The sequence below is a fragment of the Anabrus simplex genome, chromosome 4, assembly GCF_040414725.1.
Source record: "Anabrus simplex isolate iqAnaSimp1 chromosome 4, ASM4041472v1, whole genome shotgun sequence".
Taxonomy (NCBI): Eukaryota; Metazoa; Arthropoda; class Insecta; order Orthoptera; family Tettigoniidae; genus Anabrus; species Anabrus simplex.
Genome location: NC_090268.1, coordinates 19,667,226 through 19,685,802, shown reverse-complemented (window position 1 = coordinate 19,685,802; position 18,577 = coordinate 19,667,226). Strand labels below are relative to the sequence as shown.

Below are 18,577 nucleotides of genomic sequence, written 5' to 3'. Positions count from 1 at the left end.
TTAAGGCCACGGCCGCTTCCTTCCCACTCCTAGCCCTTCCCTATCCCATCGTCGCCATAAGACCTATCTGTGTCGGTGCGACGTAAAGCAAGTAGAAAGAAGAAGAAGTCTTTGCAAAAGCTATATTTAACTGTTCCTTACAAAATTATAATTTATCAGTAATGATACACTCATCAACTTCACTTTCAATTTCATCGATTATTTTGTGTACAGATTCTATTTTGTCGTGGACAGTCACTTTTGAGTTACAAGCAGGTCTAAACAGGAAGTTACAAATACTTTTCTAATTTGACCATTTTAATATCTTACCCCCGTCACCTAATGCACGTATATCAGGGTTATCACTCATGAAAATATCATATTTAATGGATTTAAAATCAAGAGCCTCGTTTAATGTTAAGGAAGTACCAATTTTCGGAATATTTCCCTCAGTCATATACATTTTGAAAATACAGACTTTGGCTGTTAAAGTTGACGGAGGGGCCGATGACCTTCGATGTTAGGACCCTTAAAACAACAAGCATCATCATCATCATCATCATCATCATCATCAAAGTTGACGGAAACTTTGTCCAAATCTAATTTGCGTTTAATACTGAAATTACCCTGAACGTCATCGAAGTCCTTGATCCTGTCATATTCTTCCTCAGCTTTCTTTCTTTCCTTCCTCTTCCCGTTTTTCAATTTCTTCTTGTCTTTGAATAGGATTTTTGCTCGGTGTTGGAAGATTTTTAGACAGATAGGCAGGCACATTTTCAAACTTGGGAATAGCATCGTTTGAGAGTTTTAAATGGTTAGGTTTTACAGTTAAAAGAGATTCATCAGGTCTTTTAACAGAATCATCCCTAATTACGAAACTTCGTCGAAGTGTTTTATGCACACTACTGAGCTTGCTGAAGGGATGAATTCTGTTCGATGGATGGCTATGATCCACTTTTGTTTCCGAAACAAGCCAGTATGAAATTTAAACACTGAAATATTAGGCTGTTTTGAACTGTAGTTGATTCTACAACCAGGTGTACAATACGACGTGGCCTTAATTCACAATGTTCACACGCGTTTAAATCATTCAACACCATCGATAGCCTCACTGCTGCGAGGTTCAGATCAGCCTACAAGTCACTGGCGAGAAGTGAAGCGGCTGGCGGCTCGTGTGACGTAGCGCCCGAAGTGGAGGGGGAGCCTTATGGCCTGTCTGTGTCTATCTAGTTCGCCTTGTTCGAACCCACTATCTCCCGGATGCAAACTGACAGCTGTGCGCCTCTAACCGCACGGCCAACTCGCCCGATGCGGGATAATTGCAGTTCCTGTCCGCGCGCGGGACATTTAACAGGTATACAGTACCGTCCAGTAAATTCCGGAACGTCTAGCAACCCTGGCGTTAGTGTGCTATAACATGACTTATTCATAGTTCCCGCGCTCTCGATACATTATTTGCAGTTTAATTTGTGTGGTGATCGTTGTGGATAAAAGCGGTTTTCATTTCGAAGTGAGCCACTTTGGAGAATTTTTGAGCTGGTAGTAATACCTACTTTTTCAATGGTTACGACTCCCAGGAACCGTAGTGCGATTATAGCATTATCTCAAAATACTTCTACGACACAAAGAGAGTTAGCTACTAAATTTGGTGTAGGTCTACAAATATAATTATTCAGCGGTACAAACAAACAGGATCAATAAATTTTACCGAAGAAAACGGGAAACTGTGGCAAAAAAAGAAAAAAAGACGCCAAATAATGACCGTTTTCTCCTCAGGAGAAGTAAATTGAACTCTGGGCTAACTGCTGTGGACTTGGCACATGAATTGGGGGGAAACTGGAGTGAATCTGCACGTTTCTAATGTTCGCCGTAGACTTCTGTTAGCTGGAAGGAAAGCCCGCAAAACACCTTCTAACAGGGAAAATGCGCAAGAAACGTCTTTTGTGGACACTTAGTCGGGAACACTGGGCGGCTGCCCTAAGTGCAGATCAATGTTAATTGACTGATTTAAGTGACAAAAGGAGACTCACAAAACTTGACAGTTCCACCAAAGTACGCTTGAGAGGAGTCTCTAAAAGTGTGGTTTCATGATGATGAACTGAAAAATATGCGCTCAAAGCTTGTAGAAACAATGCCAAATCGTATGAAAGAACTTATAAAACACGAAGGAGGACATATTAGCTATTAGAAGGTATTCACTGAGCTCGATAGCCGCAGTCGCTTAAGTACGGCCAGTATCCAGTATTCGGGAGATGGTGAGTTCGAACCCCACTGTCGGCAGCCCTGAAGATGGTTTACTGTGGTTTCCCATTTCACACCAGGAAAATGCTGGGGCTGTACCTCAATTAAGGCTACGGCTGCTTCCTTCCCACCCCTGTCTCATCGTCGCCATAACACCTATCTGTGTGACGTAAAGCCACTTGTTAAAAAAGAAAAGAAGGTATTCAAGGCTTATGTATTATGTAAATAAATGAAAAAATTATTTCTTGCCGCGTTCCGATTAGTTCGCACGGGACCGTTGTGGTCAGAAGAGAACAGGAGTTGATCAAGGAAGCCTCTCAAATTGGGAGCGTGGATTGGTGACCACAGGGCCCCAGCTGAGTCCGGGCATTGCTTCCACTTACTTGTACCAGTCTTCTCACTTTCAGCTACCCTGTTCGACCTCCCTTGGTCAACTCTTGTTCTTTTCCGACCCCAATGGTATTAGATTGCGAGACCTAGAGAGTCTTTCATTTTCACGCCCTTCGTGGCCCTTGATTTCCTTTGGCCGATACCTTCATTTTTGAAGTGTCGGATTCCTTCCATTTTTCTCTCTGATTAGTGTTATATAGAGGATGGTTGTCTAGTTGTACTTCCTCTTAAAACAATAATCACCATCACGACTTTGGCAACTAAACTCGCTGATAACTTGTATAATAACAGAAATATCACGCAAGTATTTCATACACACGCTACTGTAGATTGTGAATGCCTTGAGATTGTAGGGTTGAGCGCTAGTAAACAAATAGTGGTTCAGTCTGTTGGCTACAGTGAGTACTAACAAGCAACACAAGCTTCTAATACCACTAGATTGTACCACTCTGGTCATCTATAGATTGAACTTTTCTGTGGGGCCACGGCGGTACCTCGCAGTGCTAACAATTTTTACTGTATCGAACACTTAAGTGAAATATCACTTGGAATATTGTTTTAATTCCGATTTACTACATGCACAGTACAAAAGAAAGCTTCGTTCACCAGGGCATTTCTTGCAATGTAACCTAGCAGTCAACATGTTAACCTAGCTTCCTTATTATCCTTATTATCTTCTGGTACCGACCTCGACAGCTGCAGTCACTTAAGTGCGGCCAGTATCCAGTAATCGGGAGATAGTGGGTTCGAGTCCCATTGTCGGCAGCCCTGAAGATTGTTTTCCGTGGTTTCCCATTTTCACACCAGGCAAATGCCGGGGCTGTACCTTAATTAAGGCCACGGTCGCTTCCTTCCAATTCCTATCCCATCGTCGCCATAAGACATATCTGTGTCAGTGCGACGTAAAGAAAATAGCAAACATATATGTAAGTTATATCTTCTGGTCACTTTCATGAATAAACATAATTTGTAAGAATTTAGTTTTCTACTTTCTTTTTTCGTATACTGTAATTGATCATATTGGTCCAACCTCTTTTAAATCTTGTTGACCGTAAGTTTGTCAGTAGCTTCTTTGTAGACCAGCAAGAGCTACAGAGTTATAATGTCCCCCTATAAACATAAAACTACCTTGAAGAAAATTGAAACGAGACAGATATAGGAATATAGGAACATGAATTGGAGCATATAATAGGATAAGCAGACCAGCACCAAAGAAAGGAGTATAAGGAAAGGAGATAAGAGTCAACATTTTATTTTATTAATTTGCTAGCAATTACCTGCGGCTTCGCTCACGTGGATTTCGTAATTTGATCAAAGTAGTCGTTCCTCGGCATTGTACTAAGACATTATCTGAAAATCCTATTGTATAAAAACTCATCCAAAAATTGAGTTTCATTTGCCCCAGAAATTCTTTGTAAACCATTTTTGTGGTATTACCTTTTGGGGTTAAGACGACTGTACATGTGAGAAAGTCTTCTCTTAAGTCGAAAAAATAAATACATGTTTCTTTAATTTTAAAGGAGACTCCAAATACCTACCTATTCCCACATCTGTAACATCTTCAGTTTTTGAGATATACATAAGTATCCCCATAAAAAGAATTCAACCCTCTGATCAGTACTTCCCCCACCCTCACCCCCCATCTAAGTGTATTTTCCGAAAACAAAAATACATGTTTCTTTATTTTTAAAGGAGATTCAAAATACCAATTTTCACGTCTGTAACATCTTCAGTTTTTGAGATATAAGTATACTCATAAGAGTAATTCAACACTTTTTCACCCCACTTCCTACCCGTTGATTCCCCCCTCCCCAAACGTGCGTGTTTCTTTATTTCTAAGGGAGATTCCAAATACCAATCTTCACGTCTTTAACATTTTTAGTTCTTGAGACATAAGTATCCTCACACAAAGAATTCAACTCATTTTTCAATTCATTCACCCCCCTTAAGTGGATTTTCCGAAGACAAAAGAACACGTGTTTCTTTACTTTGAAAGAAGATTCCAAATGCAAATGTTCATGCCACTAACATCTTCAGTTTTGAGGTATAAGTATCCGCATAAAAAGAATTCAACTCCTTTTTCACCCTAGCCCGTTAAGTTGATTCCCCCCTCCAAAAAATGTGTGTTTCTTTATTTTTTAACGTAATTCCAAATAAAAATTTTCACGTGTGTAACCTTAAGCTTTTAAGATATAAGTTTCTCCATAAAAATAATTATATTTTTTCCCTTCCTTTCACCCTCCCCCTTAAGTGAATTTTCCGAAAATACAAAAAGTTGTTTCTTTATTTATAAAGGAGCGTCCAAATGCCAATTATCACGACTGTAACATATTCAGTTTTGAGATATATATATGTATCCTCACACAAAGGAATTAAACACCTTTTTCACCGCCCCGCCCCCAAGTTGATTCCCCACCCTTCCGCAAAATGCGTGTTACCTTATTTTTAAAGGAGATTCCAAACACTAATTTTCACGTCTGTAACATCTTTAGTTATTGAGATATAAGTATCCTATACAAAGTATTCAACTAATTTTTCAATTAATTTGAGATATATGTATCCTCATAAAACGAATTCATCTCCGTTTTCATCCTCCCCTACCAAGTTGATTCCCCCACCAAATGCGTGTTTGTTTTTAGAGAAGATTCCAAATACCAGTTTTCATGTTTGAGTCATCCTTAGATTTTTTGGTATTACATTCTCATACAAATAATTCAACTAATTTTTCAATTCTTCCAACCCCCTCCCCCGTTAAGGGTGTTTCTCGAAAACCAAAGAATATGTATTTCCTTATTTTTAAAGGAGATTCCCAATACTAATTTTCACGTCTGAAACATGTTAAGTTTTTGAGATATATTGTGGATACTCTAATTTTAAAAATTCACCCCTTTTTCAGTCCTCCTTAAGTGGATTTTCTGAAAAAAATATATTTATGTTTCTTTACTTTTACAGGAAATTCCAAATACCTGTTTTCAAATATGGACTATGTTACATGTCTGAGATAATTTTCAGATATAGTTTTTTTTTATTCACCCATTTGTCACTCCTTTTCACCCCCTATTCATTAGATTATCCAAAACCACAAAAATACATGTTCCTTTATTTTCAAAGAAGATTCCAAATTTCAATTTGCATGTCTGTAACATCTTTAGTTTTTGAGATATAAGTATCCTATACAAAGTATTCAACTAATTTTTCAATTAATTTGAGATATATGTATCCTCATAAAACGAATTCATCTCCGTTTTCATCCTCCCCTACCAAGTTGATTCCCCCACCAAATGCGTGTTTGTTTTTAGAGAAGATTCCAAATACCAGTTTTCATGTTTGAGTCATCCTTAGATTTTTTGGTATTACATTCTCATACAAATAATTCAACTAATTTTTCAATTCTTTCAACCCCCCCCCCCCCCCGTTAAGGGTGTTTTCCGAAAACCAAAGAATATGTATTTCCTTATTTTTAAAGGAGATTCCCAATACCAATTTTCACGTCTCAAACATGTTAAGTTTTTGAGATATATTGTGGATACTCTAATTTTAAAAATTCACCCCTTTTTTAGTTCTCCTTAAGTGGATTTTCTGAAAAAAATATATTTATGTTTCTTTACTTTTACAGGAAATTCCAAATACCCGTTTTCAAATATGGAATATGTTACATGTCTGAGATAATTTTCAGATATAGTCTTTTTTTTCTTTATTCACCCATTTGTCACTCCTCTTCACCCCCTATTCATTAGATTATCCAAAACCACAAAAATACATGTTTCTTTATTTTCAAAGAAGATTTCAAATTTCAATTTGCATGTCTGTAACATCTTCAGTTTTTGAGATATAGGTCTCCTCATAAAAGGTGTTCAACCCCTCTTCCCCCTTTTTCACTCCCCTTAATGGGATTTTCCGAAAACAAAAAGATACATATTTCTTTATGTTTAAAGGAGATTACAAATACCAGTTTTACGACTGTAAACTTTTGAGTTTTTTGAGATATAGATATCCTCATTTTTAAAATTAACCCCCCTTTTCACCCCTTTATGTCCAGTAGTTTTGGCTCGGCGATGATGAGTCAGTCAGTCAGTCAGTCAGTCAGTCAGTCAGTCAGAACATGTTATTTTATACATACCCAGTATAAATAGATTTAATGAATCAGTTAATCACTACTGATCTGTATTTAGGACACTCGCCCAGGTGGCAGATTCCCTACCTTGTTTTCCTAGCCTTTTCCCCAAAGTTCTTTCGTACCCATTTGAAAATCCCCGGTGTCATTTGAACAGCATCTCAGGCAGCGAGAATTCTTGCCAAGAGATCCTCCTAAGTCTCGACAAGTGTCTCATACACAAGGCTTTTCACATGGCCCCACAAGAAGAAATCAAGTGGGGGTGAGATCAGGTAAACGAGCGGGCCCGGAAACAGGACCTCCTCTTCCTATCCACTTTGCAGGAAATGTCTGATCCAGGTGTTTACCAACCCTCAGTTCAAAGTGAGGTCGGACTCCGTCACGTTGGAAACACATCCGTTGACAAGAGGCAAGTGGGATGTGTTCCAGGAATGTGGGCAGTACATCTCTGAGCACCATTGTGTACACTGCTATGTTTAGGAGACACCCCGGCGTCTGTTAATAACTTTGACTCGAATGTTTCTGCACAATGGTTCCTTATCTCAAATTGATTCATTTGCCATCCTCCATCATCATGGATACACTCTGTATGGGACTTGATTTGTTCCTTTCCATTACGTGAATTAAGGTAAAATATATCATTAACAGTTCTTATGATGAAGATATTTTTATAACTTGAAAACATAACAGTTCCTTATAACCATATCTGATCTCAACTTTGCATATCCCCTTACACTGCATATAATTATTAATTCAGCAATTATGCTGCAGTGAGGTAGAATGAGTTCTTGGTTTAGGGTACTTACAGGGGTTAGACAAGGCTGTAATCTTTCACTATTGTTGTTCATAGTTTATATGGATCATCTGCTGAAAGGTACAAAGTGGTAGGGAGGGATTCAGGAAGGTGGAAATGTAGTAAGTAGACTGGCCTATGCTGACGACTTGGTCTTAGTGGCAGATTGTGCCGAAAGCCTGCAGTCTAATATCTTTGAACTTGAAAATAGGTGCAATGAGTATGGTATGAAAATTAGCCTTTCTAAGACTAAATTGATGTCAGTAGGTAAGAAATTCAAGAGAACTGAATGTCAAATTGGGAATATAAAGCTGGAGCAGGTATACATTTTCAGGTATTTAGGATGGTAATATAATAAGTGCAATTGAATCAAAGTGCAGTAAAGCCAATGCAGTAAGCTCGCAGTTGCGATCAACAGTATTCTGTAAGAAGGAAGTCAGCTCCCAGATGGAACTATATTTACGTCGCGCTGTTTTCAGACCAACTTTGCTTAACGGGAGCGAAAGCTGGGTGGACTCAGGTTATCTTATTCATAAGTTAGAAGTAACAGACATGAAAGTAGCGAGAATGATTGCTGGTACAAACAGGGAAGGCAGGAGGATACTCGGAATGAGGAGATAAAGGCTAAGTTAGGAGTGAACTCGATGGATGAAGCTGTACGTATAAACCGGCTTTGGTGGTGGGGTCATGTGAGGCGAATGGAGGAGGATAGGTTACCTAGGAGAATAATGGACTCTGTTATGGAGGGTGAGAGGAGTAGAGGGAGACCAAGACGATGATGGTTAGACTCAGTTTCTAACGATTTAAAGATAAGAGGTATAGAACTAAATGAGGCCACAGCACTAGTTGCAAATAGAGGATTGTGGTGACATTTAGTCAATTCACAGAGGCTTACAGACTGAACGCTGAAAGGCATAACGGTCTACAATGACGTATGTATCTATGTATGTATGTATGTAAACGTTATTCATGTAATTTTTTTTTTCCTTTTCAGAATTATAAACGACTGAATGCACGTGTACAGATTAAAGATGGAAGAAAATTGCTCAATTCCATCAATGATAATGTTGGAAGGATGTTGAAGTGGAGAATAGATGCAATTCAGGTACGGTAGTAAGAATTTAACTTCTCTGAGCCATGGTTTATTGGAGTTTATTGAAGAAAATAAGTAAAAGACATTTCTTTAAAGAAAGAATCTTTTAAGTGATCAAACTGAATATATCATGATCCAAGAAAGAAAAGAAGAAAAGCAGTGGCAGCTAATACATAAAACATAGGTTCTCAAGTCTCATTAAACAAATTCAATGGATTGCTAGTATGTAAAATGTAATTGGAAATTTGAAATGAATATGCCAATATATCTTAAGAACAACAGTTACACTTTCCATGTTACGTACATGTCTATTGTATAGAATCGTAACAGGAATTATGAAATATCCTCATGAACCATATTGAGTGTAGCTGTAGATGGGAGTTGTACTTTGACGTTTATGGATCTGCGAACTCTTAAGTTACTCCATAGTCCTACAGTTATCCATGGGTAGACATTGGAGTGGAGATTGTTCATCCCAAATCTATGTAAAGTTTTGTAAAGTTTGTCCCTGAGCCTTGTTGCCTGCGACAGAAAAGGCCAAATTTAGTGGAAATTGCCTCCGCTTAAGAATCAGTGGTAGCCTAGTTTAAACTATTTCTAAACATAAGTTCCGAGCACTTCATATCGTGAAACCAGCTTCTGAATTCCATCCTCATAGTAATCTGCCGCCTGATGTGTCAGCAACTGCACTAAGGTTGCTTTCAGCGGTGTTCTTACATGTGAATTGTTGTGCGAAGTGTTTGATAGTTATGTGTATGGAGAGAAAAACAGTAGTTACGATGCACAATTTAAACTGCGTGTAATAGAATTAGCTGAAAATAACGGCAATCGTGCTGCATCTCGTGAATTTTCCGTAGCCCCATCACACGTGCGTTACTGGCGGAAGCAGAAAGAAGAATTACAGGGTACCAACTTTATCATTTCGGGGACCAAAAAGCGGGAAGCATCCAGAAATTGAAAAGGAAGTTGTTTCTTACATAAATCAATTGAGAAATAATGGCTTTCGAGTTTCCCATGAGATGCTCCAGTTGAAAGCTCTAGGAGTAGCAAATGTCTCTGACAATTAACGGTCCCACCGAATGCGTTTTTAGGATGTCGTGGTGCTGACCTCCTGCATGCAAGAGCAAGCGGTAGTCACCAACGTTCTAATGACTTCTTTCATTGTTTTCAGAGACACCAAAGTAACGGAATATTGTCCCGAAGGGTTTCTTTTACGTGCCAGTAAATCTATCAAGACAAGGCTGACGTATTTGAGCACCTTCAAATACCATCGGAGTTAGCCAGGATCAAACCTTCCAAGTTGGGCTCTACTGTCCAAGGAGAAAGACCAACAGGGAAGTCAAGGTGGAGAGAGGTCTAGGATGGGAAGATGTCCTGGAACAGAAGATATATGAAGACAGGAGGAGATGGCAAGTGCTTGTACACCTCACCTGGGAAACTGGAGTTGGAAAATGATGATGATGATGCTGGTGGGGGTGGTGGTGGTGCTGAGTTGTGCAGAGCAGTACCGTACTAAAACCAATGTCAACATGGAATAAATTTCAGTAATGACAGACAGTCGCCCACTATATTTCTCATCATGACATTAGTATGGTCTTCTTTAAATGCTCTAACCCATTGTCTTACCATTCCTTTGCTCATAGTGTGTTCCCCATACACTTCAATAATCTACTGATGAATTTCAGCAGCCTTCACGTATTTTGCATTTAGAAAACGAATCACAGTGCATACTTTGCACTCGGTCGGACCATTAATTTTTAGAGGCATTTTCAATATGCACAAATAAGTGTACAGTAAATTAGGGCGAATGCTTCCAAAATGGCATTTGTGGATAGCCTTCAAATGTACGTACTGAGCAGGCATACATTGAACAAGGACCGAAGTTCTGTGGCAGCCATATTTAAAAACGTTACTTACTTACAAGACATGCTTCATAGTATAGGCTCTAAGACTGAAATCATTTTCATAATCTGTAAGGAGGTTTACCTTTGCCTTCAACTGCGAGGTGCAGTCTATTAGACCACAAGCTTATTCTCAACACTACCGTCACCACCAATCTTGGAGGGCGGGAGTGTAAAGGAGTTGAATTCCTTTAATGAGGGCACATAAATCAAAAACTGAAGAATTTTGAGCGTGATAATTGGTATTTAGAAGATCCTTTACTATTGAAGAAACAAGTATTTTTTGCGGGAAAATTCACTTGGGGAGGGGGGGAGTAGTGTGAAATGAAGTGCAAAAAGTAAATTATTTTTATGGGGATACTTATATCTCAAAGCTGAAGGTAATAGACGTGAACATTGGTGTTTGGAATCTCCCTTAAACATAAAGAAACAAGCCTTCTTTTATTTTTTCGTGGGGGGGGGGGGGGAGTGGCGGTAAATAAACTTAACGGCGGTGGGGTGTAGAAGGAGGTGAGACCAATTGATTTTACTGTTATTAATGTACTTATAAGGATCCTCCGTTGCTCAGACGCAAGCGTGCCGGCCTCTCACAGCTGGGTTCCGTGGTTCAAATCCCGTTCGCTCCATGTGTCATTCGTGCTGGACAAAACGGAGGCGGGATAGGTTTTTCTCCGGATACTCCGGTTTTCCCTGTCATCAGCCATTCCAGCAACACATAATAATAATAATAATAATAATAATAATAATAATAATAATAATAATAATAATAATAATAATAATAATAATAATAATAATAATAATGTTCCGGACCGTCGTCAAATGTGCGGACCGCGCTGGAAACGGCTCCTGGACGGGTAATGACTAAGAATGCAGCCTGGCCGCGGGTTCAGTGCCGCCAAGGCACCCAATATGACACCACGCTGGATCTCCTGAAGGATTTTATCCATATTAAAAATGATTATAGGAAAAGATGGCACAGATTTACGGACCCAACTGAACGGGAGGAATACCTGAGCCTAAACCGGGAAGTACGAAATCGATTGTTGAAAAGGAAGATTGAAAAATGGGAGGAAACGTGCCGTAAAATAATAGAAAACGAGTCAGATCGGGAATTTTGGTGGATTCTCGCAGAAAACGAGTCAGATCGCGAATTTCGGAGGATTATATAAAACAATAAGCATTCAATTATAAATTTCAGTAGGCCTATAATACCGTAGCGAAGCACGGGTATCTTGCTAGTAATCTATATATATAAAGTAGCTTGTCCTGACTGACTGACTGACTGACTGATTCATCATCGCCGAGCCAAAACTACTAGACATAATGAAATGAAATTTTGGGGATACATTCATATTAAGATGTAGGTGCTCGCTAAGAGAGGATTTTTGGATATTCCGTCGCTAAGGGGGTGAAAAGGGGGGTGAAATTTTAAAATGAGTGTATCTATATCTCAAAACTTTAAAAGTTTACAAATGTAAAAATTGGTATTTAGAATCTTCTTTAAAAATAAGGAAACACGTATTTTTTTGTTTTCAGAAAATCCCAATAGGACGGGTGAAAAAGTGTGAAAAAAGGGTTGAATGCCCTTAATCAGGATACCGGTATTTATATCTCAGAAACTGAAGGTATTACAGACTTGAAAATTGGTACTTTTGATCTCTTTTAAAAACAAAGAAACCCGTATTTTTTTGTTTTTGGAAAATCCAATTAATGGGAGGGTGAAAAGGGGGGTGAATTTTTAAAATCAGTGTATCTATATCTCAAAACTTTGAAAGTTTACAGATGTAAAAATTGGTATTTAGAATCTTCATTAAAAATAGAGAAACACGTATTTCTTTGTTTTCGGAAAATCCCAATAGGAAAGGTGGAAAGGGGTGAAAAATGTGTTGAATGCATTTAATGAGGATACTTATATCTCAGAAACTGAAGATATTACAGACCTGAAAATTGGTGTTTTGGATCTCCTTTAAAAATAAAGAAACAGGTATTTTTCGTTTTTGGAAAATCCAAATAATGGGGGGTGAAAATGGGGTGAATTTTTAAAATGAGTGTATCTACATCTTAAAATTTTAAAGGTTTACAGATGTGAAAATTGGTATTTTGAATCTTCTTTAAAAATAAAGAAGCATGTATTTTTTGTTTTTGGAAAATCCCAATAGGAGGAGTGTAAAAGGGTGAATAAAGGGTTGAATGCTTTTAATGAGGATACATATATCTCAGAAACTGAAGATATTACATAACTGAAAATTTGTATATGGGATCTGCTTTAAAAATAAAGAAACACGTATTTTTTTGTTTTTGGAAAATCCAATTAATGGCGGTTAAACAGGAGTGACATATTTGGGTGAATTTTTTGAAAGACAATATCTACAGAATATCTGAGAAACCTAGAATGTTACAGAGGTAAAAAGTGATATTTGGAATCTCCTGTAAATGTAAAGAAACATAGGCGATTTGTTTTTGGAAACTCCTCTTAAGGGGAACTAAAAAGGGGGTGAAATTTTAAAATGAGAATTTATACAGTATATCTCAAGAAACTTAACATGTTACAGAAGTGAAAAATGGTATTTTTATCTCTGTAAAAATAAGGAAACATGTATTTTTAGTTTTCGGAAATAACACTTGAGTGGAAGGTGGTGGTGGGGGTGGGGGGGGAGGAAAATTGACTTTTAATGAGGCTACTGTTATCTCAAAAATAAAGATGTTACAGACGTGAAATTTGATATCTGGAATCTGCTTTAAAAGTAAAGAAGTACTAATTCTCGGAAAATCCAATGAATGGGGGGGGGGGGGAGGTGAAAGAATTGAAAAATTAATTGACTTAATTGTATGCGAATACTTACATCCAATAAAAACTAAAGTTGTTACAGACGTGAAAATTGGTATTTGGATCTCTTTTAAAAACAAAGAAAAACGCGTTTTGGGGGGGAAATCATCTTGGCGGGGGGGAGTGAAAAGAGTTGAATTCCTTTCATGAGGTCACATAAATCAAAAACTGAAGAAGTTACAGTCGTGATAATTGGTATTTAGAAGATCCTTTACTATTAAAGAAACAAGTATTTTTTGCCGAAAAATTCACTTGGGGGGGGGGAGGAGTGTGAAAGTGAAAAAAGTGAATTATTTTAATCTCAAAACTGAAGGTAATAGACGTAAACAATGTTGTTTGGAATCTCCTTTAAACATAAAGAAACATGCCTTCTTTTAGTTTGGGGGGTGGGGGTGGTAAATAAATTTAACGGCGGTGGGGTGTAAAAGAAGTTGAGACCAATTGATTTTACTGTTCATAATGTATTTATAAGGAGCCTCCCTTGCTCAGGCGGCAGGGCGCCGGCCTCTCACAGCTGGGTTCCGTGGTTCAAATCCCGGTCTCTCCATGTGACATTCGTGCTGGACAAAACGGAGGTGGGACAGGTTTTTCTCCGGATACTCCGGTTTTCCCTGTCATCATTCATTCCAGCAATACTGTCCAATATAATTTCATTTCATTTGTCATCCATTAATCATTGCCCCAGAGGAGTGCGACAGGTTTCGACTGCCGTCACAATTCCTATTGTCGCCGCTAGATGGGGGCTTTATTCATTCCATTCCTGACCCTGTCGAATGACTGGAAACAGGCTGTAGATTTTCGATGTACTTATTCTGATCATAAACCGATCATTTTTATTCCTGGGTTCGTTTTCAACAGCCACCTTTTCCTTCGGAGAACGTTCTCAGATTACAGTAGATTCTCCTGGCATATAAATAAAAATTTAAACACATTTGAAATAAACGATAGGAATGAGATTGACCGTCCAATTGTTCACCTCTATAATAAGGCCAATAATGCATGGAAGTATGTTATTCGTTTGGCCAGAAATCCCGCACACTTGCCTACGCACGACAATGGTGCTGGTCACATTCTCAACAATGACAACGGCAGCAGATGTAATTTACCGCCAAGTAGCGGTCTTGCATCTTGCTGTAGGGTCCAGAACATCTATAATAATAATAATAATAATAATAATAATAATAATAATAATAATAATAATAAAAATAATGTTCTGGACCGTCGTCAAATGTGCGGACCGTGCTGGAAACGGATCCTGGATGGGTAATGACTAAGAATGCAGTCCGGTCGCGGGTTCAGTACCACCAAGGCACCCAAGACGACACCACGACTGATCTCCTGAAGGATTTGTTCCATATTAAAAATGCTTATAGGAAAAGATGGCAAAGATTTAGGGACTCAAGTGGCCGGGTGGAATACTTGGACCTAGCCCGGGAAAGAAAGATTGAAAAATGGGAGAAAACTTGCCGTGATCTATTAGAAAACGAGTCAGATCGCGAATTTTGGCGGATTCTCTCAGAAAAAGAGTCAGATCGCGAATTTCGGTGGATTATATATAAAACAATAAGCATTCAAATATAATTTCAGTATAATACCGTAGCGAAGCACGGGTATCTTGCTAGTCTATATATATAAAGTAGCTTGTCCTGACTGACTGACTGACTGACTGATTCATCATCGCCGAGCCAAAACTACTAGACATAATGAAATGAAATTTTGGGGATACATTCATATTAAGATGTAGGTGCTCGCTAAGAGAGGATTTTTGGATATTCCGTCGCTAAGGGGGTGAAAAGGGGGGTGAAATTTTAAAATGAGTGTATCTATATCTCAAAACTTTAAAAGTTTACAAATGTAAAAATTGGTATTTAGAATCTTCTTTAAAAATAAGGAAACACGTATTTTTTTGTTTTCAGAAAATCCCAATAGGACGGGTGAAAAAGTGTGAAAAAAGGGTTGAATGCCCTTAATCAGGATACCGGTATTTATATCTCAGAAACTGAAGGTATTACAGACTTGAAAATTGGTACTTTTGATCTCTTTTAAAAACAAAGAAACCCGTATTTTTTTGTTTTTGGAAAATCCAATTAATGGGAGGGTGAAAAGGGGGGTGAATTTTTAAAATCAGTGTATCTATATCTCAAAACTTTGAAAGTTTACAGATGTAAAAATTGGTATTTAGAATCTTCATTAAAAATAGAGAAACACGTATTTCTTTGTTTTCGGAAAATCCCAATAGGAAAGGTGGAAAGGGGTGAAAAATGTGTTGAATGCATTTAATGAGGATACTTATATCTCAGAAACTGAAGATATTACAGACCTGAAAATTGGTGTTTTGGATCTCCTTTAAAAATAAAGAAACAGGTATTTTTCGTTTTTGGAAAATCCAAATAATGGGGGGTGAAAATGGGGTGAATTTTTAAAATGAGTGTATCTACATCTTAAAATTTTAAAGGTTTACAGATGTGAAAATTGGTATTTTGAATCTTCTTTAAAAATAAAGAAGCATGTATTTTTTGTTTTTGGAAAATCCCAATAGGAGGAGTGTAAAAGGGTGAATAAAGGGTTGAATGCTTTTAATGAGGATACATATATCTCAGAAACTGAAGATATTACATAACTGAAAATTTGTATATGGGATCTGCTTTAAAAATAAAGAAACACGTATTTTTTTGTTTTTGGAAAATCCAATTAATGGCGGTTAAACAGGAGTGACATATTTGGGTGAATTTTTTGAAAGACAATATCTACAGAATATCTGAGAAACCTAGAATGTTACAGAGGTAAAAAGTGATATTTGGAATCTCCTGTAAATGTAAAGAAACATAGGCGATTTGTTTTTGGAAACTCCTCTTAAGGGGAACTAAAAAGGGGGTGAAATTTTAAAATGAGAATTTATACAGTATATCTCAAGAAACTTAACATGTTACAGAAGTGAAAAATGGTATTTTTATCTCTGTAAAAATAAGGAAACATGTATTTTTAGTTTTCGGAAATAACACTTGAGTGGAAGGTGGTGGTGGGGGTGGGGGGGGAGGAAAATTGACTTTTAATGAGGCTACTGTTATCTCAAAAATAAAGATGTTACAGACGTGAAATTTGATATCTGGAATCTGCTTTAAAAGTAAAGAAGTACTAATTCTCGGAAAATCCAATGAATGGGGGGGGGGGGGAGGTGAAAGAATTGAAAAATTAATTGACTTAATTGTATGCGAATACTTACATCCAATAAAAACTAAAGTTGTTACAGACGTGAAAATTGGTATTTGGATCTCTTTTAAAAACAAAGAAAAACGCGTTTTGGGGGGGAAATCATCTTGGCGGGGGGGAGTGAAAAGAGTTGAATTCCTTTCATGAGGTCACATAAATCAAAAACTGAAGAAGTTACAGTCGTGATAATTGGTATTTAGAAGATCCTTTACTATTAAAGAAACAAGTATTTTTTGCCGAAAAATTCACTTGGGGGGGGGGAGGAGTGTGAAAGTGAAAAAAGTGAATTATTTTAATCTCAAAACTGAAGGTAATAGACGTAAACAATGTTGTTTGGAATCTCCTTTAAACATAAAGAAACATGCCTTCTTTTAGTTTGGGGGGTGGGGGTGGTAAATAAATTTAACGGCGGTGGGGTGTAAAAGAAGTTGAGACCAATTGATTTTACTGTTCATAATGTATTTATAAGGAGCCTCCCTTGCTCAGGCGGCAGGGCGCCGGCCTCTCACAGCTGGGTTCCGTGGTTCAAATCCCGGTCTCTCCATGTGACATTCGTGCTGGACAAAACGGAGGTGGGACAGGTTTTTCTCCGGATACTCCGGTTTTCCCTGTCATCATTCATTCCAGCAATACTGTCCAATATAATTTCATTTCATTTGTCATCCATTAATCATTGCCCCAGAGGAGTGCGACAGGTTTCGACTGCCGTCACAATTCCTATTGTCGCCGCTAGATGGGGGCTTTATTCATTCCATTCCTGACCCTGTCGAATGACTGGAAACAGGCTGTAGATTTTCGATGTACTTATTCTGATCATAAACCGATCATTTTTATTCCTGGGTTCGTTTTCAACAGCCACCTTTTCCTTCGGAGAACGTTCTCAGATTACAGTAGATTCTCCTGGCATATAAATAAAAATTTAAACACATTTGAAATAAACGATAGGAATGAGATTGACCGTCCAATTGTTCACCTCTATAATAAGGCCAATAATGCACGGAAGTATGTTATTCGTTTGGCCAGAAATCCCGCACACTTGCCTACGCGCGACAATGGTGCTGGTCACATTCTCAACAATGACAACGGCAGCAGATGTAATTTACCGCCAAGTAGCGGTCTTGCATCTTGCTGTAGGGTCCAGAACATCTATAATAATAATAATAATAATAATAATAATAATAATAATAATAATAATAATAATAATAAAAATAATGTTCTGGACCGTCGTCAAATGTGCGGACCGTGCTGGAAACGGATCCTGGATGGGTAATGACTAAGAATGCAGTCCGGTCGCGGGTTCAGTACCACCAAGGCACCCAAGACGACACCACGACTGATCTCCTGAAGGATTTGTTCCATATTAAAAATGCTTATAGGAAAAGATGGCAAAGATTTAGGGACTCAAGTGGCCGGGTGGAATACTTGGACCTAGCCCGGGAAAGAAAGATTGAAAAATGGGAGAAAACTTGCCGTGATCTATTAGAAAACGAGTCAGATCGCGAATTTTGGCGGATTCTCTCAGAAAAAGAGTCAGATCGCGAATTTCGGTGGATTATATATAAAACAATAAGCATTCAAATATAATTTCAGTATAATACCGTAGCGAAGCACGGGTATCTTGCTAGTCTATATATATAAAGTAGCTTGTCCTGACTGACTGACTGACTGACTGATTCATCATCGCCGAGCCAAAACTACTAGACATAATGAAATGAAATTTTGGGGATACATTCATATTAAGATGTAGGTGCTCGCTAAGAGAGGATTTTTGGATATTCCGTCGCTAAGGGGGTGAAAAGGGGGGTGAAATTTTAAAATGAGTGTATCTATATCTCAAAACTTTAAAAGTTTACAAATGTAAAAATTGGTATTTAGAATCTTCTTTAAAAATAAGGAAACACGTATTTTTTTGTTTTCAGAAAATCCCAATAGGACGGGTGAAAAAGTGTGAAAAAAGGGTTGAATGCCCTTAATCAGGATACCGGTATTTATATCTCAGAAACTGAAGGTATTACAGACTTGAAAATTG

The 18,577-nt window shown here is 37.9% G+C and overlaps 1 protein-coding gene across 3 annotated transcripts in view; it reads left to right on the top strand.

Moving 5' to 3' along the window:
• Positions 1 to 18,577, top strand: part of Ca-Ma2d (Ca[2+] channel Muscle-specific alpha2/delta subunit) — a 318,622-nt gene that overhangs the window by 47,926 nt on the left and 252,119 nt on the right. For all 3 annotated transcript variants that reach the window (XM_067145019.2, XM_067145020.2, XM_067145018.2), the window contains exon 3: positions 8,512 to 8,622. In XM_067145019.2, the coding sequence (XP_067001120.2) occupies positions 8,512 to 8,622 (111 nt within the window). The remainder of the gene's footprint in view (positions 1 to 8,511; positions 8,623 to 18,577) is intronic.